The sequence below is a fragment of the Dermacentor silvarum genome, chromosome 3 (genome assembly GCF_013339745.2).
Source record: "Dermacentor silvarum isolate Dsil-2018 chromosome 3, BIME_Dsil_1.4, whole genome shotgun sequence".
Taxonomy (NCBI): Eukaryota; Metazoa; Arthropoda; class Arachnida; order Ixodida; family Ixodidae; genus Dermacentor; species Dermacentor silvarum.
Window position 1 is genome coordinate 211,440,822 of NC_051156.1, and position 26,083 is coordinate 211,466,904.

The 26,083-nt window shown below is 46.5% G+C and overlaps 2 protein-coding genes across 4 annotated transcripts in view; both read left to right on the forward strand.

The window, feature by feature from the left end:
- Positions 1 to 26,083, forward strand: part of LOC119446615 (phospholipid-transporting ATPase ABCA3) — a 255,324-nt gene that overhangs the window by 48,135 nt on the left and 181,106 nt on the right. The gene's annotated exons all lie outside the window — the stretch shown is intronic.
- Positions 1,266 to 24,497, forward strand: LOC119446616 (lysosomal acid lipase/cholesteryl ester hydrolase). Of its 3 annotated transcripts, none has more exons than XM_037711093.2 (11): positions 1,266 to 1,492; positions 4,313 to 4,543; positions 8,116 to 8,317; positions 11,163 to 11,274; positions 14,435 to 14,585; positions 16,840 to 16,932; positions 18,183 to 18,338; positions 18,876 to 18,947; positions 22,213 to 22,281; positions 23,341 to 23,478; positions 23,987 to 24,495. In XM_037711093.2, the coding sequence occupies exons 2-11, from the start codon at positions 4,391 to 4,393 to the stop codon at positions 24,098 to 24,100; spliced, it is 1,260 nt and encodes a 419-aa protein (XP_037567021.1). In that variant the 5' UTR covers positions 1,266 to 1,492; positions 4,313 to 4,390; the 3' UTR covers positions 24,101 to 24,495. The 3 variants fall into 3 exon arrangements, with proteins under 3 accessions (XP_037567021.1, XP_037567020.1, XP_049520199.1); XM_037711092.2 differs by lacking the exon at positions 1,266 to 1,492 and adding an exon at positions 2,415 to 2,531 and having other exon boundaries at positions 23,987 to 24,496; XM_049664242.1 differs by lacking the exon at positions 1,266 to 1,492 and adding an exon at positions 2,464 to 2,535 and having other exon boundaries at positions 23,987 to 24,497.

Genomic DNA, 26,083 nt, shown 5'->3' on the forward strand with positions numbered 1-26,083 from the left:
ACCTCGGCGTTGCTGTTCTGTGCTTTGGTGTGCGGTAATCAGGGATTTCTTATTCATTCTAATTACTCCAGGTACTTCATGTAACTCAACTTGTAACTAAACTTGTGCTCTGATATCATATCTATAAGGAAACCTGTGAGTTTTGTACTGTACAATTTTTCCTGATTTATTTTAAATGTCGTCCCGGTCGTCTCAGGAGGTGAACCGGAAGTGCTGCGCAAGAAACAAGAGTGTCAGTCGATGCTCGTGCCACTAAAAAGAGTGTTTGTTGACTAGCACTATTAGCGCGAATTTCTAAACTTTTATTATAAAAAGTTTTAGGCCCTTCCAGTGCTGCCTGGCAAAGCAGGAAATGTCAGCGGTCTAGCGTCACTCGTGCATCCCACATAAGAGCATGCTTTATTTGCCAGCGCGAAGCTAATGTGCTCAAGTTTTTTTTCCCGTCGTGCAGTGTTCTTTGTTATTTCGCACAACAGCAGGGAACTAGTAAGCTTCGAATCCTCCAGAATTTTTCTGTGTATTCAGTATGGCTATCAGCGCTTGATGCGGATAAGGCATTCGAGTGCGTATCGCAGGTCGTACGTGGCACGTTTTGCAATGTGCACTGCTAGACTTTCGTTCGACCCCATGGAATTACTCCCAGAAGCTGCTACTGACACCAGAGTGCTATTACTTGCAGTTTTAATTTCGCGCCGGAAGTCCTGACTGACGCGGGATCTCCTTGACTTAGCCCGAGGCGAAAGCGCCGCTGCGAGAAGAAGCGAGACACTTTGGTGAGGTGGCTTCATGGCGGAATAGAAATAAGGCTGAATCTCTAGCTTCCTGAAGCTGTCGAATAGACGGAACACCGTTGGAAAACCGGCGTGTTGCCATTTTGTTTGTTGCTATGAGCAGGCATCGTTACCGGCGTTAGTTATGGACTCAGATATTTTTTTTTGTATGTGTGTGTGTACAGGCTCCGGTGCACGCGGGCTGTGGTTGTCCTTGACAGCTTTTACTCCCTGGTTTGAGCAACGGCGCGCCGTCCTTCTCTCTCACAAACGCCCGCACGCGTGCGCTGACATAATCCGCAACGTGCCTGGGGCGACCCAGAGACTGCGCCGACCGTGTGTTTAGCCGCCGACGAAAGGATGCCAGTGCTTCGAAGGCCAAGCCATCTGTGAGAGGATAACACGGAAGGGGAGGAGAGAAGATGAGGGGAGTGTAGAACAGCTACGACAATTATACCGTTTCTACATACGCCTCTCCCGCCTACCGTTCAAGAGACGCGAGGGTCGCCCGAGACTCGCCGACTGAACGAGGAGAAAGGCTGATATGCTGTGGTGGCCTGACACCCCTCTGTTAGCGAAGACCGATTCCGGGATAGCGGCGGCTTCGAGCCCAGTTTGTTTTTCCCTCCGAGAGCGATTGTTGTCGCCGAATCGCCGGCCGGCGTGGACGCGAAGTTAAGTGTTTGTCGTCGTCGTCAGTGGAGTGACAGCGCATCAGCTAGGTGAGAGTGCTTGACTTTTCAATTGTTTCACACACTTTGGGATAAAAAACATAAATTTCTTGTGTATAAGTGTGAAGTGTTAGTTGTATTTGGTGTCTCGGATTTTTTGTTCTGCGACACCATGGCTTTAGCATTGCGTAACAAATTTCCACAGGTTTGAAATCAGGTTAACCTTATGTCAGTATTTCTAAGCCTGTGAATTCCTCATTACCGAGGTTACTTTTGTCGGCAGTTCGCACCACTTGTAGATAAAACCCATTGGATTTAGGATGGTTGTGCTTTAGGTATTGGAGGCAATCAGGTTGGACTGCTAGTTAATATTCGTAAGGTTCTCAGCACGCCACCTTCTTAATACGATGTAATTCAGGTAGCGCATCTACTGGGCTCGAGCTTGCTGTATGCCCGGTGTATCTAACATTGCATATTTTGTTTGTCTCCCGCCGAACCGAAACCACGTCAAAGCGAAACCTATGTATACATGCTGTGAGGCGTTTTGTTTACCTCGTTCAAATGCGCGCAGCATCATGTTGGTAAATTAACTGTGGCACGAGCGTACTCACCTACTCTTAAGTTCGATTTAGACAAGAAAGCTATAAGAACACCGTGTCTGTATGCGCCTCTGAAGTTTGAGCAAATTACGCCATCACAAACCACAACAGCGAATTCTTCGTTATCGGCAGTCACTGTAACAAGTACTTAGACATTAATTATTTCACTGGGAAAAACAGCATGAGCTAAGCGTCAAGATTTGACTAAGTGGCGGTCACGAGTCCCTAGATAATGTGAAACGCAATACGCGAGTCTACGCGAGGCCTATGCGTCATCTGTTGCCACCGCGCTCGGTCTTCTCACGGCGTATTAAATATTATCGCTCGAAGCGCGGTTGCTCGCAGTTTCCTCTTTCTAAAATAACTGGCTTAGTGGCGCGAGGTCGGAACTTGAGTCTTCGCACCATTTCGCCACGCTGAGGGGTGTGCAAGGGGCATATGCTGCGAAGAGACGTTTGCGGAATTATTGATGCCGACGCAGGACCATGGGAGTACGTACCTTATATAAATCTCTGTATTAGCACTGTTGCGTGCAAAGACTGATCTTTATGTACGGCGCTCAGCGACTGAAAAGCGATACTCGGAGCACATGGTTGCGGGTCGCTTTTTGCACCATTTGCACCACTGCTGGAGACGTTGACCTGATGCATCGTGGTATACGGTGAAAGTGAGAGCCTTTGTTAGGCATTGTCAATGCATTTAGCCCCACAACGACCACCCAGCGATCACCGGTGGCGCAAAACAGCGGCGGCAGCCCACGCGCTCCGACTGTCACGTTTCAGTCGTAGAGCACTATTGCCTCAGTTATGCGCCTTTCGGAAAACGCAGCACTGATAACGAGCGTTAAGAAAGTAATGTCAGCAAACTTAAGCGATTCCTCGAGCTTTGAATTCCTTTGCTCAACGCCAAGGCCGGTGCAATGTAAGGATTCCTGTAGCTTGATCGTATTCTTTTTTTTTTTTTTGTCTTATCAGCCATTTCACGGCCGGTCGATCCCAGTGATAACGTAACGTAAGCGGAGTGGTGCCACTGACCAAGAGGGAAAACGAATAGCATCAGAATGGAATCGTTACATTATAACCGGCCCGGAAAACTCTCAGAGTGGACACGGTTATCCTGCTTAATTACTTGCTTGCTCGCGCCTCAAAGAATAGCGCTATCTTCTCTAAACTAACTTCTACACACTTTGTCGTTCTGTCGACTTAGCGTTGTATCCAGTCGTTAGCTTTGTTTTGCATTATGTAGCAGAGCCTCTCGCTTAAGACCCGATACAATTTCAGCGTCACATATACTACACGATCACTACGCGCCCAATAAAAGCGTAGCCGGTGGCAGTCATGATCTTGCTGATCGCTCGTGTATCGTATTATCTCGACTACACAAAAATAAAAATGAAAGAAAGGAAGGGACTTCCACTGCAACTCTCATGCAACTTGCTGCTCGATTACTGATTAATTTAAGTATCTAAACATTTAATCCCGTCCTAGCAACATTTTATTCTTCCACATCCGTAAATAACTTCGCATGCCAGGCAAGAAAAGAAATAAAGGCTGGGCCCTTTTGGGAATTAAGTGCTTTAGCTAACCTCACTGCTTACTTAGCTCTTTCAGACACGGCGTCCACATTCGTGGGCGTGACCTATTTTTGCCATTTCTGTGCAATGGTACCAAAGAATAGAGCACAAACATTCAACTTGGGGTAAACTGAACATTCTGCTAGCCCATATTACGTCCATTTTACTTCAGAGTGATGTGTATCGTTACAGAGTACCGCTTTGGTAAAGGCACTACCGTGTTTTACGTGACGTTTGACGCGGGACATGTCGGTAGCAACCTCGAATATTTTTCTTTCTTTCTTGAAATGTGTCTGGCCAATAAATAACTTGTGCATGTAACTCGAGCGGGTGATTCAACCCTTTTTACGAAGACACGTAGCATGACTGACTTCACAATATTCAAATATTTAACTACTCTGTAATTACGATGACTCGTCATAAACTGCAGTCGTTCTACCACCATGACCTGCTCTAAGTGGAGTCTCAAGCACCGTGGCATAATAATATGCATGTTTCACGCACGTATCGACAGTCGATCATAATTCGCATCTGAAGGGGATAGACGATCGCTATGGAGCGAGTTCCGTGCGCACCTTCCGAAAAGCATACAACTCAAGTGGCGTAGCATCACGAGGGCCGAGTGTCACCGATAACATTCAAAACAGAGTTCCCCGGTTTCGATTGTTCGACGGGGGTGCGCTCTTTTAATTTTTCCAGATAAACAGCGAGGCTTCCACAGCCGGTGCTGCGGCGCCGCAGGAGCAGCCTGTCCCACGTCACACGGCGAGCGTGAACATGGCGCTGCTCGTGATCCAGGGTACATGCCTGACGCTCACTGTCGCTGCTCTGCTGCTGCTACTGCTGCCGCTGTCGGTCCGTGGTGATGGCTGCCACGTCCGGGGTTTCCAAGGCGCAGGTCCCATCGACCCAGATGCGTGCAGGAATGTCGTGAGTGCGCGACTCGGAATGTTTCGGCTGCGTACCGCGGATCAGTGCTTTGAATCACTGTGCGGTTAGGCGAGATTGTGGTGGTCGGGGGGTGATGGTGATGCGGCTTCGAGCGAGGTTAGGCCTAGCATGTCCTGACCGTGCAATCGCTCCACTTTAGGGCCTCTTCCCGGATCACCAAGACGTTTTGGCATGTGTCGGTAAAATTAGTGTCAGCGCAAATATGCGAACAGAAGGCTCGGGACCACTTTTAGAGCCATCCGCGGTCGCTCGGTGAGCAGTGATCGTGGTAGGTCATGTGCGAATCCTTTTTTCAAGCTATCTTGTAGGCTCTTCCATTCGACATTGAGGCGCCAGCTGGATAGGATGTAGTCCACTCCTACGTGGCAATGAATGAGGGAAAGGCGGTAGGCTCACGAACATTTTTATTAAAACAAAGAGTTTGAAGAAGCTGACGAAAGCGTATAAGGCACAGGTTCTGCGTTAGCGTACCTCTGACTTGAATGGATGTACCTTGGGTGGAAATTGACAGTACCTAATTTGGTAACTGAATCCTATTACCTACATGCAACGCTGCAAACAAGTCAACACATTTCTTCGATAGTCAGTTGGTACCACTTTGTCATGGTAATTAGCCGCCCGTCTTCGTGAGCCGGTCTACTGGACCAGAGAGGTTGATTTTGGTGCACACTGGCGCCCGTGTTCCTTGCGTTCTTTCGTGGTTATAGTGCTGTCCTAAGCAAATGCCATACATTTGATTTCCCATTGAGCTGCCTGAGGGGAAGTGGGGAACTTACGCAAGACTGTCGCGAAGACACTATTGTAAAGCTAGCATGAAATAGTCTGTCGAGTGCCATGCGACTGTTCTTTTTTTTCTATAGAATGCGATCTTATTATAGCACGTCGTTGTACTGAGGTAGACCGTGATGATAACAACCAGAGCAAGTAAGCTGGCTGTGGTTTTCCTCCAATGTTGAATACATGCGGTGCTTCAAAGTGGCATTCATGTCATGAGTCTGGTGCGGAAACAGGGACAATCAAAGATGTCTAGTGGGTAATGTGCAGGTATTCAACTCTTTCCTGTGACTGAAAATGACAAGGGCGGTCTATTTGGTTTTGCAGACTAAGCACTGGTACTAATGTACATTCTAGAAAGTGCAACACTGTTCGGGAGGCGCGTGAAATCTGACCAAGCATTTCTCCTTTGCCGTATGCGTGAAATTCACGGTATCTTTTAGAAGATTTTGTGTGCTGTAAACGTCGAGCATCATGCGTTGCCTTCGTCTTCGTCACATCGCTGCCGTCCACGTCTGACAAAGTACAGCCGCCTGGTTTGGTGTTTATATTATGCCATGGGCTTCTGACTAGCGTAGTGCATAAATAATACACTGCGTGAGGTTATAGGTTGTATAGAATGAAAAAAAAATAAACACAATAGCACGCACGCATTTGATTTTATATAATTTAGTTTACCGCTTCACAAAGGCCTCATAAATTTTAGCATCTCTCCGTTTTTAAGTTTAATTATCCGCAGAAGCCCTCACGCCTACACTAGAGTCCACATAAGCATTTCCGCGATGCTGTCTCCGTCGATAAGCTTAGGATATCCTTTTTATTTCAACTGATTACGCAGATACTTCAGAACTCCCATTCAGAATACGTATCATGATCATTTTTGTAGTGAAAGTTTGAACAACAGTTGATGACTCTTGGGTAGGAAGGCTCTCACCTGCCTATGGTGTTACCCTATTTGGATATGATAAGGATGAGCAAGTCTAACGCAGAGATACTAGAGGTGTTAAGGGCCCAGTGTTTCTCTCTGAATCGATAGCGTTCTTATCCTCGCACGACCGTCGTGGACTGGCTCAAGGCCAGCTGATAAGGCGAGCACTCAGAGTTGCAGTCGAGGCTTAACGAAGGCATCCAAACCGTCTTGCTGCAGACAAACTGTTGCCTCTGCCACAGTGGATTCCTCATCGTATTCTGTAGTCTGTAAGCTGTTCATCGGAACCCAGTGCTATCTTCACTGTGCCATTGGTGATAAACACTGCGGTTAGCGCTTGCCGGTCGCACCTGCACCAAGCATAAAAGTGACGTATGTGTGCAAACGGGTGGAAAACAAACCCACGTGGTTGAAGCAGCTTGGTCCCCTGATTTTCTTATTTTTATCGTTCAACTCTACAAACAATAAGACTGTATACGCGCATAGTATCTAGTAGCTCACGCAGCCATCAAGTTACGCAACTCCTACGTGTAGGTTGACAGCGTTCACCAGCAGCCTCAAAGAAACGTACAGGCGTGAAAGAACTTCTTGCTGGGCCAGTTGATTCATACATTCAAGTTGCAACAAGCGCACACTTTAAAAGATGAACAAAAACATAAAGGCGGACACATGGCAAGCGCTACAGATACACATTTAGCAAGGTTTACTGTAGAAATGGCAGATTAAAAAAAATGGGGTTTTAAGTGCCAAAACCACTATCTGATTATGAGGCACGCCGTAGTGGGGGACTCCGGATTAATTTGGACCACCTGGGGTTCTTTTTAACGTGCACCTAAATCTAAGTACATGGATGTTCCCTGCATTTCGCACCCATCGAGAAAGGGTAGATTGAAGCAATGTGTTGCAAGCGCACACTTAAAGTTAGGGGCTCGTCTGCTAGTGTCTAACGACAAGGAACTTTTAACCCTTCCTGTGTCTGTCTGTCTGTCTTTCTTTCTTTCGTCCCTGTCATAAAGTGTGCGCTTTTTAAAGCCCGCAACGACAAGCACTATGCGCTCTGGTCGGCCACAAAACTGCGGTAATGTCGACAACAATCGAATGTCAATGTCCGAGATAAGAGCGTACGCAGGAGGCATGTGGTATGCGTCACGGAGTCCGATACGACACTCGACGGGTCTGAAATATGACAGTTTCTGCTGCTAGTATACTTCGTTCAGTGCGGTTAGTGAAACGACAGGCCGTACGTAGGAGCGCACACGGAATCGTACCATGTTTCTTTTGCTTAAGACAAGTGAAGCACACATCGCCCAGAATTTGTGGAAGAGCGAGAGACTCTCCTTGACGGGCTGAAACACAGAGTGGCTCCGTGAGCGACCGCGCGGATGACTTAATCTTCCCACAGGTGCAGTGGGTATTCAGGAAAGAAGTGTTTCGTATCCTTCGGAAGTTTCTTACAGATACCGATCTATTCTGTGAGTGGTGAGATTTAGCAAGTAATGCTAAACGTTGCCGATCGTTTCATGCAGTAGATATTCTCATCGGCCACTGGGTGAGCTCTTCAGAGTGGTAGCATTCTACATTTGCTTCTAATAATCACCTCGACCTGTTTTGGTAGTGTTAGACTTGCTCACGATGCGGTTAACTCTGTGGCATGTTTATACCCGCAATTTAAAGGTGACGCTCAGTTGCCGGCATGCTTCTGCAAGTTCAGATCCACTCTTATCTAGCCCCATCCTCCTCCTCCTCCTCTACGCAGACGACCGACATAAATATATTGTCACGTACAGCACGTATTCAATATGTTGCCGCTAACTACGTTTTTGTTTTATTTTCTTCGCTTCGGTCACAGACGGAAATTATCAGAAACAAGGGCTACCCCGTGGAAGAGCACAGGGTGACGACCAGCGACGGCTTCGTCATCAACATCCAGCGCATGCCGGATGGTCACAAGCAGCGGCACGCCAAAGAGCCGAAGCCAGTAGTCTTCCTCCAGCATGGTCTGCTCAGCTCTTCCGCTGATTGGGTCATCAACTACCCTTCAGAGAGCCTCGGTACAGTTGTGAACTGACTGTTTCTAAAGTTATCACTGATTAACAGTGGCCGAACAAAGAACGTCCAGCGTGGGGCCAATCTTTGACATGAAATTTGTTTTTAAAAAAAAAAAAGTCGCAGTTTCGGCCGAAAGGCGAAGCATCGATTGCGATAGCAAATTAGTAGAGAGCTATACGAAGCAAGTATAGTAGTTTAAGGGGCGTATGAAGTTGTAAACATTCCCTACTAACTAAATAGACAGGCACGGTGTCACGCGCGCACAGGTAAACATGAACACATCTCCCTCGATGAACGCGCAAATTCGCTGTGAAAACGCCGGAGTGAGACTAGCGCGCCAGCAGCAGCGGGCAAATTGACCTTCGCGCTGTCTCTCGTCTCGCTTCAACGCGAACTAAACGTAGAAAGCACAGCGCATGCGAAGCTACCGGCACTCGGCGCATGCACTTCGTCGCCATCGCAGACCGCTTTGAAGATGAGGCCCGCACGAGCGCGCACTTTGCCTACATCGCAGATCGCTTTCAAGATACGGCGCTCCGTCACAGCAGCCGACGGAGCAGAACGCACCCTCCCCTCTCTCTCTCCCTCCCTCTCCGTCGCCTCGCCTCCGTGCCTCGCGCGCGAAAGAAGACCGCGCTCTTCCGGCCTGCCTTCCTCCCTCGCGTTCGCTACACTGAGCCGCGATTGCCGGCTCACCCTCGTACGCTTTCACTCGCACACACAGCGTACGGTGCGCAGCGACGATTTTATCACCGTTGGACTTTATACGGAACCTCACGGCGACGGCGACGACATAAATGCGCTTGGAGTGTCCATATAACTGCGATCGCAATAAAAAGAAATGAAGAAAGACCAGTGCGACGGGCGGGATAAAGAGAGCAAGAAGCAGACAGGACATAGCCAAAATCAGCGTTTTATTGTATCTGCTTCTTGTCTTCTTTGTCTCATGGTTTGAGCTGCGTTCGTTCATTCTTTTTTTTTTATATGTTGTATACCAATCAGCCCAAGAGAACACGATTTGAAAGGGAGTTGTCTTGGTCTGGAGTTCTCACCCTGACGCAGACAAGTTCTTGTAGAAATTTTGAATATACGTACATACTGGACGAGGCTTCGTTTATTCGGCAACTGTTACTCCACTCTCCATCTTACTGCGAACCTTTGGAGTTGTTTCCAGGTTACCGGTGTTACACTGGAGACGGAAATTTGTTTTGGTTATACTTCTTAGTGTCATCAATATATGGCACTAGCAATCAATCGGGGAGATCCAAGGCTTAGGGAGAATGCACTGGACATTCTATTGTAAGTAGAATACAGGCCAAGCCAAAGCACGGGCAGGGCTGCACAGGATGTGATTAAAGGCAGTACCTAAGCTCTCACTTTTACGTATGACGTAATCTAATCAAGAAGCGAATATAGAAATCAAAAATGGAAGTTACAGATAGGATAATAAAGTTGCTGTACCCACAATGTACGAGGGGAAGGCAACGGAAACGTTATGGAAAAAACAAAGAAATGAAGAAATGCACCCACGCCGTGATGAAGCGCACAGCAACTGCCTCAGCCTGTCTCAAGAGCGCCAGAGCGGTTTGCTGCTTTCCGCGTGAATTCCTGGAAAATGTAATTAGGAAGCGCAGAATCGTCTACCAAGAAAAAAAAAGGAACTGTCAAAACAAATTGGTGGCACAACACAGGCTCGAAAATTCTGCGCAGGGAGCTTATAGGTCAGTCACATTGAACTAAGAAAGCAAAATACAGAGTGATGCTGTCATTTTTGCGAAAGATACAAATGCCATCCTCCTTTATTTTCCTGATTTGCAAGGCTTGTGTAAAAATACGCAGAATAAAATAACATGTCACAAAAACATGTCACAAAAAATTTAATTCTGGAATTTTACGTGCCAAAACCAAGATCTGATTATGAGGCACTTCGTAGTGTGGGACTCCGGAAATTTGGACCCCCTGGGGTTCTTTAACGCGCACCTAAATCTAAGTACACGGGTGTTTTCGCAGTTCGACCTTACCGAAATGCGGCCGCCGTGGCCGGGATTCGATCCCGCGACCTCATGCTTAGCAGCCCAACACCATAGCCACAACACGTCACTAGCCAGAGCTGCAGCTCACCCTTCCACAAAGAGCAAAAACAGCGCAAATAATAGTTACTGATAACGTTCTAACCGATACACGCACTATTTCATTATTTTATGCTCTATTTATCGTTTCAGTTATTGAAAAATCGTAAATACTTGAAATACGCCGTACATTTTAACCTAATACTTTTGGGTCAGCTCGCTGCTGGCGTTATCGAAAGATTGCTGATGCCATTTACTGTTATTAGTAACACAGGGCTCGCATGGACAACAATTATGCATTAGAATGAATTATTCTTGCTTTGCTATCCCTTGCATTTCATATCACACGCTACTTCAAAAAATTATTTACGTGCACTGCATTGATTCTTAATATGCATCCGCTCGTTCCTGAGTGCCTTGACATAGCGATGAAGATCAGCGGATTGCCAGGTTTTCCCTCGGTGGCGATCAAGGTTGATCAAGGTATTGCTATATATCTGATACCACTACTGCCTCAGCTATTTGAACGCCGGCCTTGTCCTTCGGCGGTCATATATAGGTGGAAGAAAGGCATGGAGGTTGTGTTGATTTTGCTTTGCTGAAGATTTCATTGATGCTATTTTGGTAAACCAAGAATCAACGCTACAGCGCTGCAAGTCCGCGTAGCTCGATAGAAAAAAGAAAAAAAAAAAAAAAACAGCAGCTGAAATTGCGCTGGCAGCAAACTAGCAGGCTGACCTCGGGCCTTTTCTTGTTTTCTTTCTTTTCTTTTTTGCAGCATACATCTTGGCCGACGCCGGTTACGACGTCTGGCTGGGCAATGTTCGCGGAAACACATACTCGAGCCATGTCAAGTACACGAGGAAGGATAAGGAATTCTGGGACTTTAGGTATGGTAAAATCTGGAATTTATTAAATCTCATCCACGTTAACATGTCCACATTCCCATTTCTGTGAGTCGGCGGACACCCGGCATTCTGCCTTCCCCTTGACAGAACGTCGAAGGTTCGACCCGAATATCCGTCGACTGCATTCAGATGGCTGTGGATGCGAAAAACGCGTCTGCCGCGACCTCTAATCCCAGGCGGCCAAAAATATTTCTGAGCCCTCCACGCGCATATTTTGTCCAAACAACTGTGCCTCATTTTCACTAAATCTCTTGAAGACGAGTTACCACTTGACTGGAAAGCAGTTCACGAAGTGCTTGTGCACAAATAGGGCCGTAGAAATGTTTCTAATTAACGTCCGGTGTCTCTAACAAGCATTTTTCGTAATGTTAGTGAACATGTGTTGTTTATTAGCATTATAAATTATTATTTTTTTCACATTTTATTTAACAAACAGCCGCACGTCTTTCGGAACCGTTTTTATTTTATTACTCCGCTCACCGAGCTAATCGCCTGACTTCGTAAGTGTACTAGATACCTGATTGTCAGTTGAGTCTGAGTTCTTGGGGCTTTAACCCTTTAACTAGCAGCTCAACAGTATTGTTGACCTAACAAAAGCATCTGCAAAACCTAGACAAATCCAAATATTAGTCTGTGCCTTTCAATTTACCTTTATTTAGGTACCTGCTTAACAGTGGTATTCAATTAAATGTCGAGCGTGAACAGCAGCAGATGTATAGGTCACAAAACCTGAACGCTTCATCGCTATCTTCTTGGCGCAAGTGGGGGTTATATTCTCGCCAATGCATCCCCCTCCCTTTTTTTTAAAGCAAGCTCTTATTTCTTAACTCCATAAAGGTACATCTCAAGAACACACATTGACCTTGGCAAAGCAAGGGCCAGGGACCAGTTTTGGACCATATACATTACCTTTTCCCGCCTGGTCAACAATATTTTGACCTACTGTATCTCGCTTAGTAGTTTTTAGAGAAACCGTTTAATATTTCAATTGGTTTGTATTCGAACAAAGTAAAGAACTAAAGCAATAAAACCATTCTAGGTCAAGTCTTCCTTATCTTGCCAGTTAAAGGGTAAAAATTTGCATTTGACGTCGCAATTACCATCCTCTTTTGCGAAAATTGACGTGGTATTACATTGACGAAAAAATATAGAATAAATAAAGGAGTATATTTCAAGCGTCAATATAGAATAAATAAAGGAGTATATTTCAAGCTAAGAAGTCAACGGGTTGCAATTGATGACGTATTTAATAATGATGCTGATGTATTCTCTGGTGTGCCGCAAGCATACGTACTTGGTCCGCTTTTATCTTTAATATTTATAATAACATTTTCTCTAACATCGCTTCAAATGCACGTTTGTTTGCGGACGATTGTGTGCTGTTGTATAGGGTTGTTAATGATTCGAATGATTTTGTGACATTACAGAAAGATTTGTACATGTTTGTCGCATGGTGTTGCAAGCGGGCCATGAGTATTAGCTAACTAAAGTCTGTCCACATGTGTATCGCTACGAAGAAAACGCCCCGCAAATTGTCGTCCAATATTAGCGGTGTGAAACTGAGTTCTGTATCCGAGTGTGAATACATCGCAGTGTGCTTATTCACGAGGTCTGAGTTGGCATTCGTCATATAGACTACGCAATGGCAACAGCATGTCGAGATTTAGGTTTTACAAGGCAGAATACAAAGCAGTTTCCCTCAGAAACTAAATATTTAATACTACAAACTAATGTTCACCCAGTTATAGAATATGCTTGTTCGGTATATGGGACACTTGGCTTCAGATTGACATAGATGAACTAGGAGGGCAAACTTTAGGTGTTCGCTATGCTTTTAGCAATTATTCGATTCAATGTGTCTCTAATTAAGTGTACTCTTGGGTGGGACCTACTCGCGAAGCGTAGGCATATGCTTAAACGTAAGTTTCTATATAACATATTTTACTGTAAAACTGGCATAAACAATAACTTATACTTGCTTCAACCAACTTATGTGTCATTGCGGAGGGATCGCACGCTTAAAATTAAGGAAACCGCTTGTAGAACAAGTTAATTCGAGAATTCTTTTTTTCCCTGGGTCTATAAAAGAGTGGGACTGATTGCCTGAACAAGTTAAATCACTTATGTCCAACGAGCTATTTGCGTCATCACTGTGATGTTCTTGTATTTTAAGACTGTTTCCTGTTGGTCACAATTGCTTTGATTGCTTTTGAGCTGCTTGTATTTGTCGGTCATGTCTTCTCCCCCACTGTAATGTCACTGGGCGCTGTGTGTAAATAGTTCAATAAAAAGAAAAAAAAGATACACCCTTTGAGAGCTTAGGATAAGCTTGACTTTGGCACGTTAATCTAAATGAACTGCATAACAAATCTCCATGTTTCTAACTGTTTAACGTAGCCTTAAGAAGGCAGCAATATCTGGACTTTCTATGTCAAAAAAGTGCATCACTAAACAGAAAATTAAGTTAGTGGCCTGAATGAAAAGAAAATAAGGTGTCGCCAACTGTCACCGCTAATCCCTTTATTAACGGTCGTAGAGCAGGGCAGGATTAGTGACCCACACTGCAATAATCGCCCAAAGTATTAGTGGAAGTCAACGGGTGATACCCTTCTTGTTTCCTAGAGAACAGTCTGTTTTCGTTCCTGATTGGCTTGCCCGACCCGTTTAGCTCTAGTTGCATTCGCGAAGCTCGTGAAATGCAGTATGCAGCTCGCTGTGTCTCTCTCTCTCTCTCTCTCTTTTTTTTTTTGCATCTGTTTGCTTTTTTTTATGATTTGCTTGAATTATGTGTACATCTCACAGCACTGTGTTGTAAGTGGAGGCTAGGTAGGCCCTACATACGTAATTTACATGCGTACAATTACAATACATACGTAATTACATACGTAATTTACAATACATAGGAATTTACGTACGTAATTGTCTTACCAGTTTGAGTTCACCGATGGTGCCAGCAGTACTGGCTGCGAGTCCTGAACAATGCCTCTTCCCACGTGTCGCCTTACCATAAGCAAGACTTTAGATTACAGAACACCGGGTTCCCCCACCCGAACCGCTGATCACCGCTAGCCCAAACCAGGGACGCAGGAGTATGTTCCTGTTGTCACGAGAGTGAGACGTGTTTCTCTGCGACGGTCCGCAGTTTCGACCAGATGATCGCGTACGACCTACCAGCGATGCTCGACTATGTCCTGAACACGACACAGCAGACCAGACTTTTCTACGTGGGACACTCGCAGGGGACGCTGATACTCTTCGCGCTGCTCTCGGAGAGGCCGGAGTACAACGATAAGGTGAGCGTACGTGCCCCCGCCCGGCACTCACATTATTTTTTCAGTTCCACGCTTGTGAAATCTGATGAAACAGCGGAGCTCTACAAGCGGGGGTGTATAGCGTAGTGCATATGACGCTCGACTTCGGACCATGAGCACCTGGATTCAAATACCGTCTCTCTCTCTCTCGCGCGCGTGCATGCGCATGCTCACATTTTCTTCGCCCATAGCAATTTGTGTTACAATCGTCGGCACAACGCAATCATATGATTCCGATAAATGCATGTTCTACAAGCGTGGGTGTATAGCCTGGTGGTTATCAGGCTTGCCTTCGGACCATGGGAACCCGGGTTCGAATCCCGCCTCGGCAAGGAAGTTTATTTTGTTTTATTTAGTTCTATCACTGTCTGTATATATATATATATATCTGCACCTCCTCTCCTCTTTTTACACTTTCTCCAGTTCGCTCAAAACTGCGAACACCATCGCTCCGTATGGATCAACCTCGACCTTAAACAGCTCCGCTGTTAAACAAAATTCTTCGGAGCCAGTGTACGTACCATGGAAATTGGAAGACACTCTGTTGTGTTTTGTAACGCGGCCGATCTTAGCGGCATTGCAATATCGCAACGTCCTCACCCCTCATAGCATTAACAACATCCAGCAGCATTTCTCAGTAGGTCTACCGGTAACCTATCGCTTGAGAGTCGCAGCTATCCTCCGATGGTCCCGGTTCAATTTCTATTCCGATGAATTCGGAAGAAGATTAAGCCCTCACCTCGGCTGCATTCTCAAATTTTCAACAAGATCGCACTGCTTGCTTCGCATCGTTCGATGGACACTTGACATCTGGTATTTGTGATATTTCAAGTAATAACAATGCTTGGCAACTACGACTTCCATCTAGACTACCTATGCCTGCACGGGTCTTGAAGAAAATTTTGCCCCTAGTTCTTCGGTCGGCTGCGCTCGCTTGGATATTGAAAAAGAAATATAAAAGAACGGAGAACCATAAAGTATGATGGATGATGTCTAGCCGTCATAGAGCTCTTAAGTCTTCTTTGATAGTTATCGATCATCTTTGTTGCTACGCGACCGCTGTAACCCATTTCGTGTGACTTCCGTCACGATCGATGTGGCCTTCGCCGGACGTCTCGTGATTGCTGGTCGCGGAAAAATGACGTCTATAAGCTTCACTTTAGCTTTTTTTCTATCTTTTTGATATATAGATCGACATGTTTCACAAAGTCCAGCAAATCTCTTTAGCTTCAGTGAGAGCCATAGAGATTTGAGAAGGATCATAAGAAAAGCAAAATGTGCTTTGGCGATGCATTCTACAGCGGAAAATTTAATAGTGTGCGTCTGGGGTCACGAACACATTACGAAGAATTAAGAGCGCTCTATGTTTGCTTTAAAATATAGCAGGAAAATTTGTCCCCGGTGAGGGCCCTAATGCATTTTGCTGATACACTGAGGCATCTGATCCGTGCTAATCATACTTGTGGAGCCTGTATCTGCATACGCGCCAGCTTTCGCGCACCTTTCCTTGCCCTTAATATTCATTGATATCTTTACTAGTTGACTTAATCTCGTCTATTTCCGAAATACTTTGATTACACCCACACTTGCTTCTGTATTTCATCTTTCACATTCCTTCGTCAGTCGCTGATTCGTTCAGATATTGGGGTCATCTGAAAGCCAGTTATAACTAATTAAAAACTGTTCACAGTGAATTCAAACAACTTACTTGCCGAATTGTCGTTACCATCCTTTTAACCCTTACCCATGGTAACTAGGATTGATGCAAGTATATCTCGACAACCTGCAGCTCACGAAAAAGATGCAAGGATCGACTATAGGAGAGTTTGCTTTTGGGCTAGTTGGCATATGATTTCTAAATTTAAAACGACGCCAGGAAGCGGAACAAGAAAATAAGACACACACACACGTATTTGTGCGTGTCTTAAATTCCTGTGCCGTTTCCTGGCGCTGTTTTAAATTTAGAAATCGACTGTAGTATTTCATACTCTTGAAAAGTGATTTGGGTACTAAGTCAGCAAGTAACAAAATGTAGGCACGTCGTGGTTGCGGCGTGGATACATCAAGCGAAATTAGTTAAATTAACATAAATCTATTCACCCTACTTACACTTGTTACTTTTATGTAGACGTAGATCCTAAAGTTACTGTATTATTTAGTTATAGTGACCTTGTAGAAGAAAGGGGGTGTCATTGGCCGCTGCATTTTTTGCAACTCCTGCTACGTTTCCTTTCAGATCCAGCTATTCTCTGCGCTGGGGCCAGTGGCAAATGTGACGCACATGACGTCACCGGTGCGACTGCTGGCACCGTTCACGAAAGACGCCCAAGTGAGTTTGTCGAGCTGCTGTTTACTGTTTCGCTACCGTTTGCTCTTTTTACAATACACTTTCCATTCTATACCTCCGTGGGCACTAAATAAATGGCTTTGTTGAATATATGGCTAACGGACAAGCCGACAAAAACTCATCATTCAGTGCGTCGTTTATCAGCGACCGCCTGAGTCCAGAATGCAAACATAGCCCCCAAGCCAGGCCGAACGTGCGCACTCGTTAGTGGCAATTTTAGTATGACGCAAACATGTTTCAGTTTCACAGACGTTTGCGGTATCAGGAGCGCTGCTGGCTGTGTCTCGTGACGGTGTGTTCAACTAGAATGAGTCAGAAATGCTTTATCTGTTGCTTCACGGGGGTCTACATCTAAAAAGAAGATTACGGCAGATCCAATGCACTTGTTGGAACAAACCTTAAGCGGAACTTGGAGGCTTATATCTTTTGCGGGTGAGGACATTTATAGCTACCGTATGTCATTTCATTGCGTAATTCTGTAGATAACACAGCCGGTCACCGGCACATCGGTTGATGTATATTACAGATGGCTATATATAAGACTGGCACGTGAAACCCCACAATATCAATACATAAGCAGATTCGATATGTGCATGCTGTATTGTGTATGAGCTATTGGGAAAGAGAGCCCCAGCATCACCCCGCCGCTGCTTCGGTCAGTGAAGTACGGGAGAGTTGGTGAAGAAAGCTTAAATCTACAAAAAGACACCTTCGCAAACGTAATGGCACAGCCACTAAATTCATGCCAGCAATGAGTAGAACACAGTGCTTCGGTTGAACACATTGTCCCAATATGTCAGCAGCGTTCATGTTACCGCTTCCGCCGCGATAAAACACCCGAACGATGCGGCATCGTTTGATAACCTTGTGTTTTGTCTGTGTGATGGCAACTCAAACACTTAACAAAGCAGCGGTTGAATTCTCTGCCGCTTCTGTAGCTCATTTATCGCGAACGCGAGAACTACTACACTCTAACGGGAACATGCTTGTTGGCCCATTTGTCATGGACTGTCAGTTTTTGCAAATTCCTTGAAGCGTAATTTCTTGACTTTTCCTACTATAACTAACTAGTCAAAACTTGCGAGTCTAGGTCTCAACCCTCGTTCGCAAGTTTTTCTTGCGGCTTCATATGTGCCAATGACGCGTAAAAATGACAAGCTCGGTCGTTGAGACTATTGTAGCCCTATCGCGGTACATATATGGTTTCATGCATCACATTGCTCTTTTTTTAGATGCTTTTCCGATTGTTCGGCGAGTACGACTTCTTGCCGAACAACTGGTTCATGAAGTTCCTGGCCAAAACCATGTGCAAGTACCACGAGCTCCGGGAGGTCTGCGAAGACACCATCTTCCTGATTACCGGCATTGACATGCACGAGTTCAATGTGGTAAGGTCATTGCTACAATGTAGGCAGTGTAGGTACGCTCGCGGTATAAACAGTACTAAAATTATCAAGTTGATGAAAAAACACTAGGTGCAAATTTTATGTGAACGCTAGGGGTGGGGCAAAACAATCCAAACAAAAACATGGACAAGCGCTCACCTGTTTCGGTTTGTTTTCGTTTCTTCATTGCGTTTCAGTCGTCTCGCACACATTTATGTTGCCTCCTGAATATCGTACACTCTGGATCAGTAAGAAATGTCGTGGAACATAGCAGCGCCTTTGAGTGTAAAACTGATTACTGTGTACGTAATTTGAATTTCAGCAATATTTGTGGTGCACAAAGAACAAGCACGGTTTGCCTAGGCATACGCAGCAGCGCACATAGCTTTGTCGCCCTGGTTTTCGCAGAGCTTTCATTTCCCGTTGTGGTAGGCTGTTGTTTTCGCAGCCCAATGAAAGGCGCGCGCTCTGGACTTAGCGTATGTGATGACTATGCCGAAGATAACAGTCTATATTTTGAGGTGGCCTTTTGTTTCGCAGAGTCGCCTACCTGTATTCGTCAGCCACTCGCCAGCGGGGACATCGGTCAAAAATATGGTTCACTTCGCTCAGGTAACGTAAACAGGCGGTATCAGCCATCGCCCACATATTTAGTATCTCCTCGCATGCTTTTTGGTCAGAAGTTCGCCCACTTCAATCCTATAAGCCTATGCTGCCTTAGCTCAGTTGTGCCTGCTGAAGCTTCGCAAGCTGGTTATATATATGCGACAACTATAATACCGTTGTTACACGGGCGCCCCGGCCTAACCGCGGTTAAACTTAACCGCGGTTGCTCATTTATCCGAGTTTAACGCCAACCGCAGTCTGGCAGAGTTAGACATGCATTCCTATTCACGGTGGCGATGACACGCATTTTCAAGTTCCACTGGAATCCCAACATATTACCGCACAAATTCTTAACGCTACTGCAAAAAATTACAGCTAGCTCGGCACGAAATGAGAACTGCGGGAACAGCAGGCACGCCACGAAAGACAACTCGTCAGACGTTTCGGCGCTTTTTTTTTTTTTTTAGACGATATCGCCGCGGTTGGCGTCTCCTCCCCAAAAACAGGAGACTCAGCGACAACTAACCACTGCTTGTTTTCGCACACATAATTCGTCGTGCTGCATCTCGGGATATAGAGGCGCTCATTTTGAGCATTTCAGCGCAGAGCGGCCGAATTATCTTCCCAAATGGTTATCATGACCTGCGTAGTCGCGCCAGGTCAATTCGCACGCTTTTAAAAGACCTTCGAAGGACCCACACTGCACTCCGTTAATGTATCGTCCGCCATCTTGACCGTTTGCGAAACGTCAGTTAACCTAAACCGAGATTGCCAAATTCGGTTTGCAGTGAACCGAGGTTAACGGCCTTACGGGCGTTTCGCCTGCAGTGTAACTGCGCTAACCTCATTTTGCGATAACCTCGGTTGTGTTAACAGCGCTTAATTAATGCCGCTCGTCTAACTAGGGGGTTAGAATACCTGTTGTTTGATGGGTATTCTATAGCTACGTGGTAAGGTTTTAATTCAGTTTAGCCTTACCAAGCAGTGCTTCTTTTCTAGGAGTCTGTCAGTTTGCAGCTCATTAAGCCATAAGAAAGCACAGGTATACACATTTAAAGAAGGACCTCAGTCAACAGTAGGTGGTAAAGCAGCCTGTCCAATTTTAAAGCGAAGCTATAATATAGCATACTCCCCCCCCCCCCTACACACACACACACACACACACACACACACTGCTGGGTGCAGCCTGCTGGCCGCAGCCTGCTGGCCGCTGTCTTCTACAATTTGCCGATATCGGCCCTAAGGCAAACCGGCACCGGATATAGCGGAAGCCGAGGCTGCCAGGAGTGGCAGGTGATGTACAATACGGTTCACTCTTATGGCACGTACACACTAGCGGCAAAGCGCGCGCGGCGCACCGCCGGCGGCAAAATGAATCTGCGGCAGGGCGGCCACACCAACCGGCGGCGCGCCGCTGCGGCAGTTACGTGACAGCATAGACACGTCCCCCCTTCTCGAACTATCCGTCAGCTCCGTCCGGGAGCTGACGCCTGCAGGTGATAGTGCGAAACAAGTTTCCGGCTACACTGGACGAGAGTACGAAACGAGCGGTTGGGCGGGTACGCATGACACCAGGGCCGGTATTTTGTAGCGATGCCTTTAAAGGAATAATGCCTTTTCGCGCTTATCGCGCTTTGTCAGTGGTCAAAGCGACGGTCCGCTCACGATATCAACGTTGATAACGCGAGCGGACCGTCGCTCTGACCACTGACAAAGCGCGATAAGCGCGAAAAGGCATTATTACTTTAAAGGCATCGCTACAAAATACCGGCCCAGTTGCGCGCGCGCACGTCACGGAAGCGGGCCGCTCTCATTGGTCTTCTTCTTCCGCGGCACGCGGCAAACCGCAATAAAATCGGTCCAGGAGCGATCCCTGCCGCGGCAAGAAAAACCAGTTTCGCGGCTGCTTTCGCGGCGCGCGTCTTGCCGCCGGCGGCGCGCCGCGCGCGTTTTGCCGCTAGTGTGTACGTGCCATAAGAGGGAACACGCCAGCGCGTGGCCAGCGGTCCGCGGAGCGCTAACTGCTGGCGAGATTTCGAAACGCGGAGCATACGCATAGATGCATAAGGGCGGTGCGTGCCCCACGTCGTCTGCTACTTCTCCACGCCAGCGCTCAGCGCGCGCAGCGAGCGCTAGCCCTTCCGGCTTTTTTTTTTTTTTTTTCCCGCAGTGTGAAGCAACTGATACCAACCCTGCCTCCCGCTTGTTGAATAGCGGACATTTTATGATTGGAAGGGCAAACTTGGTATGCTCGCTGCATCGGGCTTCAATTGTTTTGTCTGGTATGAAAAGTGGCCAGTTGCTGCGACCGCTACATGTGAAAAACATACGACTAGCTTATCGGTTAGCATTGTCACAAGGTTGCGGAAGTGACGGACTCCGTTATCACTTTTGCAGAATTCTACAGTTAGGGGCGGCTCCATAACCATTATTCGCGTAAATTTTCTCAGCTGAGAAAATTTCCTATTTTCCTTGCACAGGTCTGCGTTTTTTTTTTTCTTTTTTTTTGCGATTTACAGAGCATGGACGTGTGCCAACACACCAGCTTTGAATCCTTCTAAAGCCGTGCGGCTATAGTTCTGGCCCCATATACCGTCTGTCACAAAAATATAATGAATAAATTTTCCCCTCCACGTTCACTTTCATGTGTCGTTCTACGCAAACCTTATTTCATTGTGCGCACGTGGGTGTAACAGAATAATTTTCACAAAACGGCATGTCCAATTGATATCGCAAATACCCGAACTATGGAGCTTCTGCGGACGTTGCTTTTTTTTTTTTTTCTGCGTGCTGATTACCCGACGAGCAGCAGGCAGAGTGGGAGCTACAAAAATCCCACCGCGGGAAAACGGATGCGCTCTCCAGCGCTTGCCGAGCGCAGCGGCGAAGTAGCAGACGAAGCGGGGCACGCGCCGGCCTTGCGACTCTATGCGCATGCGCCGCGATTACAAATCTCACCGCCAGATAGCGGCGCGCGGGCCGCCGCCCACGCGCTCGCGTGTTCCTTCTAACAGTGGACCGTACTGTACCTAAGCATGAGCTCCGACACAAACAAACCGTCGTGGAAAATATTCCTGTCGGCGGGTGCGGGACAAAAATATGTATCTAGCTGTCAAAGATGACTTTACAATTTCGACGTACGGTTTTTAACAATGGTGTCCTAGACATACAACTGCGTTACTGCTGCGAGGTGTTCTACTCGCCTATGTTGTTTCGATGTTTGGATCACTGAATGTATCTTTTTTTTTTCAATTCCTTTGTTTCCATATAGCTCGTTGACGAGAAACGGTTCCAGAAATACGACTACGGCAGCACCAAGAACTTGGCCGTCTACGGACAGGTTAGTCTTAAGAACACTACCGCACCTCGTACACGACAATTTCCGACACCATGTCAAGCTAAACTACCCAGGGCTTGATGAGGTAAATAACCTGGAAATGCCGACCCCTGATGGATCCCCTCTCTGCTGCAAAAAACTTCAGGTGTGCGCCTTCAAACGGTTATGGTGTCCGGCGCGGGAGATTCATCACTGGCCCTGCCAGCCTTGGCTAGGCAATCACTCAAGCCAAACTTGTACTGTCTCGCCATATTATAGATCGATAAACTTCAGCGCATGCATTGCATCCTGTGTTCTTCGTCCTTCGTTCTATGGTACTGTTTTAATTTCTAGTTGCATAATGAGAGAAAGTGCACAGAGATAACGGGATAAGCACAGACCAGCCTACACAGTACGAGTGGTTAATTATGAACAATAATTTCCACAAGCAGCTTCTGCAGTTTCCTTGTGAAGAGATGTGTGCGCATTGATTTAACTAATGTTCCGCGTGGCAGCTTATGACGGAGAAAAAGCGAAAGGGGGCGGATACTTTTTGACGGAGCTTTTCGGGAATTTGACTCGCGGTGACTGGTTGCGTGGCATGATGCTCCTTGCCCGTTTGTTTCCTCCGTCCACCCTGACGCCCAGATCACGTCCAACCTCACGCCCACCATGCAAGGCCTTTAATTCCCGTCCTTCGGCTACAGCACACCGCGTTCTGCGCAGCCGGGAAGTCCAACACCCTCTATACCACTCTTGTTTAGAGTGACACGCCTCTGAGAGAGAGAGAGAGAGAAATAATAAATTTATTTACAGAAAGGCTGAGAGGTCGGCCTCTCTGAAACGCCTCTGAAATTGTGGGCCTCGATGCGGCTGCACATGCGCTGACTGAAGCGAACGGACAAACAAACGGACATGTTCAGAGCTTCTTTTCTTCTTTTTTTCTAGTTCGTAACGACTGTTCGTCATAGAAAGAGCATAATACGCACCTGGACAAATGCCTTATTGTGCCTTCGAACTTTGTGCATCGTTGGGGTGAATCGCTGACCGCCTTCTTCACATTATTGGCTCTGGTATCCGCAGGAAATCCCTCCGGCATACAACGTGTCGGGTGTGAAGGTCCCAGTGGGCCTCTTCTGGAGCCTGAATGACTGGTTCGCCGACCCCACGGACGTCAGCGACCTCAGCAGACAACTGCCGAAGCTCACACTAAACTACCAGGTGCCTTATTCTTTTTTCTGCCCGTTCAGTTCTGTACAATTGGGGACAAGATATTGTGGGATCGGCGAGCGCGTGCCAAACTGTATTCTTGTGCCCTCCTACTAAGCAAGCGCCTGTTTTCTAGACGTAATGCGCATGCGCGTCTTTCCGTGCTCATGCGCCTGTCACTACGTGCACTTCTCGGCAGCCTGTCGTGGGAATCGTGATGAATGCAATAGATTACGCCAGGCAAGTGGTGTCTGTTTCGGCTGGCGGTGCAAGCGGTGCATTGTCCCATGGTATCTAACAAAAAAAAAAAAAAAAATACCGCAGAACTTAGTACATCCAGCATCAACGTCTCAGTGTGGACTTTCGTGCCCGAAATTTAACGAAGCAAGGTTTGCCTTCATGCTCTGTCGTGTTGACTGACATCAGCTAGTCCAACTTATTCTACGGGTGTTGTACAGAGCTCCAGCAGTTCCGTCGACACAGTCCTATAGTTGTGCAAGTTTTTCTCTCTGGTGTGCAGGTGCCGGACCCGCTGTTCACGCACATCGATTTCATCTTCGGAGTGCACGCCAAGGACATTGTCTACAGCGCCATGATGAAGCTTATGGACCGTTACAAAGACAAAGCCGGGTGATTCTAGTCTCCATGCAGCGACACCGATCAAATGCTCTTTGTGTCTTGATTTCGTGTAAAATAAAATCGCGTCAAATTTCTTACCCGCTCGAAGAAAGGCTCACCTCACCTGCTCAAAGTGCAGCAGCACAGAAGAAGCGGTCGAGGCGTCACATCTGCTATGGAAGGACTTTGCACCAGAAGACATCCGAAGCAGTCACCTTCCTCGAGAACTGATATGCCCTATTGCACCGGATGTCCTCCGGGGGTGTTTTCGTGGTCCCCATTTTAATTTACTCATCTCCTACATTATGGGCTCTGACCTGCATATTCCCTGGCGTAGGAGACGCAAGGCCAACCTGAGTCCGGAAGCAGTATTTGAATTTTAAATAACTACATTTATACCCCCATCTCGAGAACTATCTTCTTAGGACGATGATGGCGCTGTACGGCTGCTTTCGCGTCAATGTCACGCAGAGAATTGACGAGATCGATGGCAAATACTCTATGTACTCTGACAATTTACTACTCTATTGTCAAAGTTTCCGCGTTTCAGCGCACAAAACTAACTTAGCAGTCATTTAGCATTCGTAAATTCACATTTGACACCACTACGACTTGTCGTGCTTCGATCGCATGACGATGGCCGATGTAGCTCGCAGCGGGTTCTCGACGGCATTTTAGGATCGCCTGAACGACACCGCGTAAATCGGCGTTAGTCACGACACCTTGTACACCGCCTTCACACATGCCCTTAATAACAACATTCCGAATCGATAAGCCGCAAACTGCTGTCGGCAGGGTGTTTGGCTGTTACCTACTGAGTTAATACTCCTAACTCACATTTGCATGCAGTGATTTCTTTCGCGAAGGCGAAAGAAAGCAAGGCTGTGGCTAATTCACCCATTAATAAATTGATTTTTTTAGGAAAGCAGCACGGCATAGGAATGGAATAGGAGCACGAAAAGGAACCGAAGATGACGGCTGCTATAGCTGCGTAAGCATATTTCCTTAAAATGACACGTGCCCACCATATGAGGGAGGACGGTTCGTGAGGTTTTAGTGTGAAAATTCAAACAAGCTTAGTTAACGCCTAACACTCTTAACAAGAAACAAAAGAGAAAAATAACCACGAATGATAACAGGATTGAATCGATTGGAAGAAAAAAAAAGAAACAGTGAGACAAAAAAAAAAAAAATTCAGAACAGGCGTTATGCGCATTTATAGCACATGGATCTGCTGATGCTAACACTATTAAGTCACGGAGGCAGAAACACCTTTCTTCGAGTGTCAAACAGGTTGTTTGTTCCTAATACAAGAAGGTCAGCGAGGGATCAATTTACTCTCGGTGTAGTAATTAAAAATTAAATTCTGGGGTTTCGCGTGCCGAAACCGTGATATGATTATGAGGCGCGCCGTAGTGCCCCCCACTGGACTACGGTTATGACCACCTGGGGCTCCTTAACGTGCACCTAAATTTAAGTTCACGAGCGCTTCTGCTTCCGGCCAAATCAAAATGCAGCCGCCGCTGCAGGGATCGATCCCCCGACCTAGAGCTCAGCAACTGGACGCCATAGCCACTGTGCTTCCGTGGCGAGTCGGTCTAACGAGAAGGATTACTGTATAGTGCCTCCTCGTGGTTGAAAACAGGCTGAAGAAGAGGATAAATTAATTTGGAGACTCTACAGCACCTCGTCTATCGCACCAGTGTCACGCATTCAAAGCTAACATGCTGCAGTGGACTGCCGTTAATTTGACCCTTTCGGGACTGCACGTTCCGGTCGAATTACCCGAAAAGTAGGATTAACAAACAGTGGCACAATGAACGGATTCAAATACGTTTAGTGTTTGAAGTAGCCTGTGGTCATCGACAGACTACTTCAACGCTATATTACAATTTCTATATATATATACATGTAGTCGTCGGTCCAGAGACCTCAAAATTAGCCCAGAAACCTAAACATTTTCATTGATGTTGAGGTCTTCAATGTGGTCAAAAGGGAC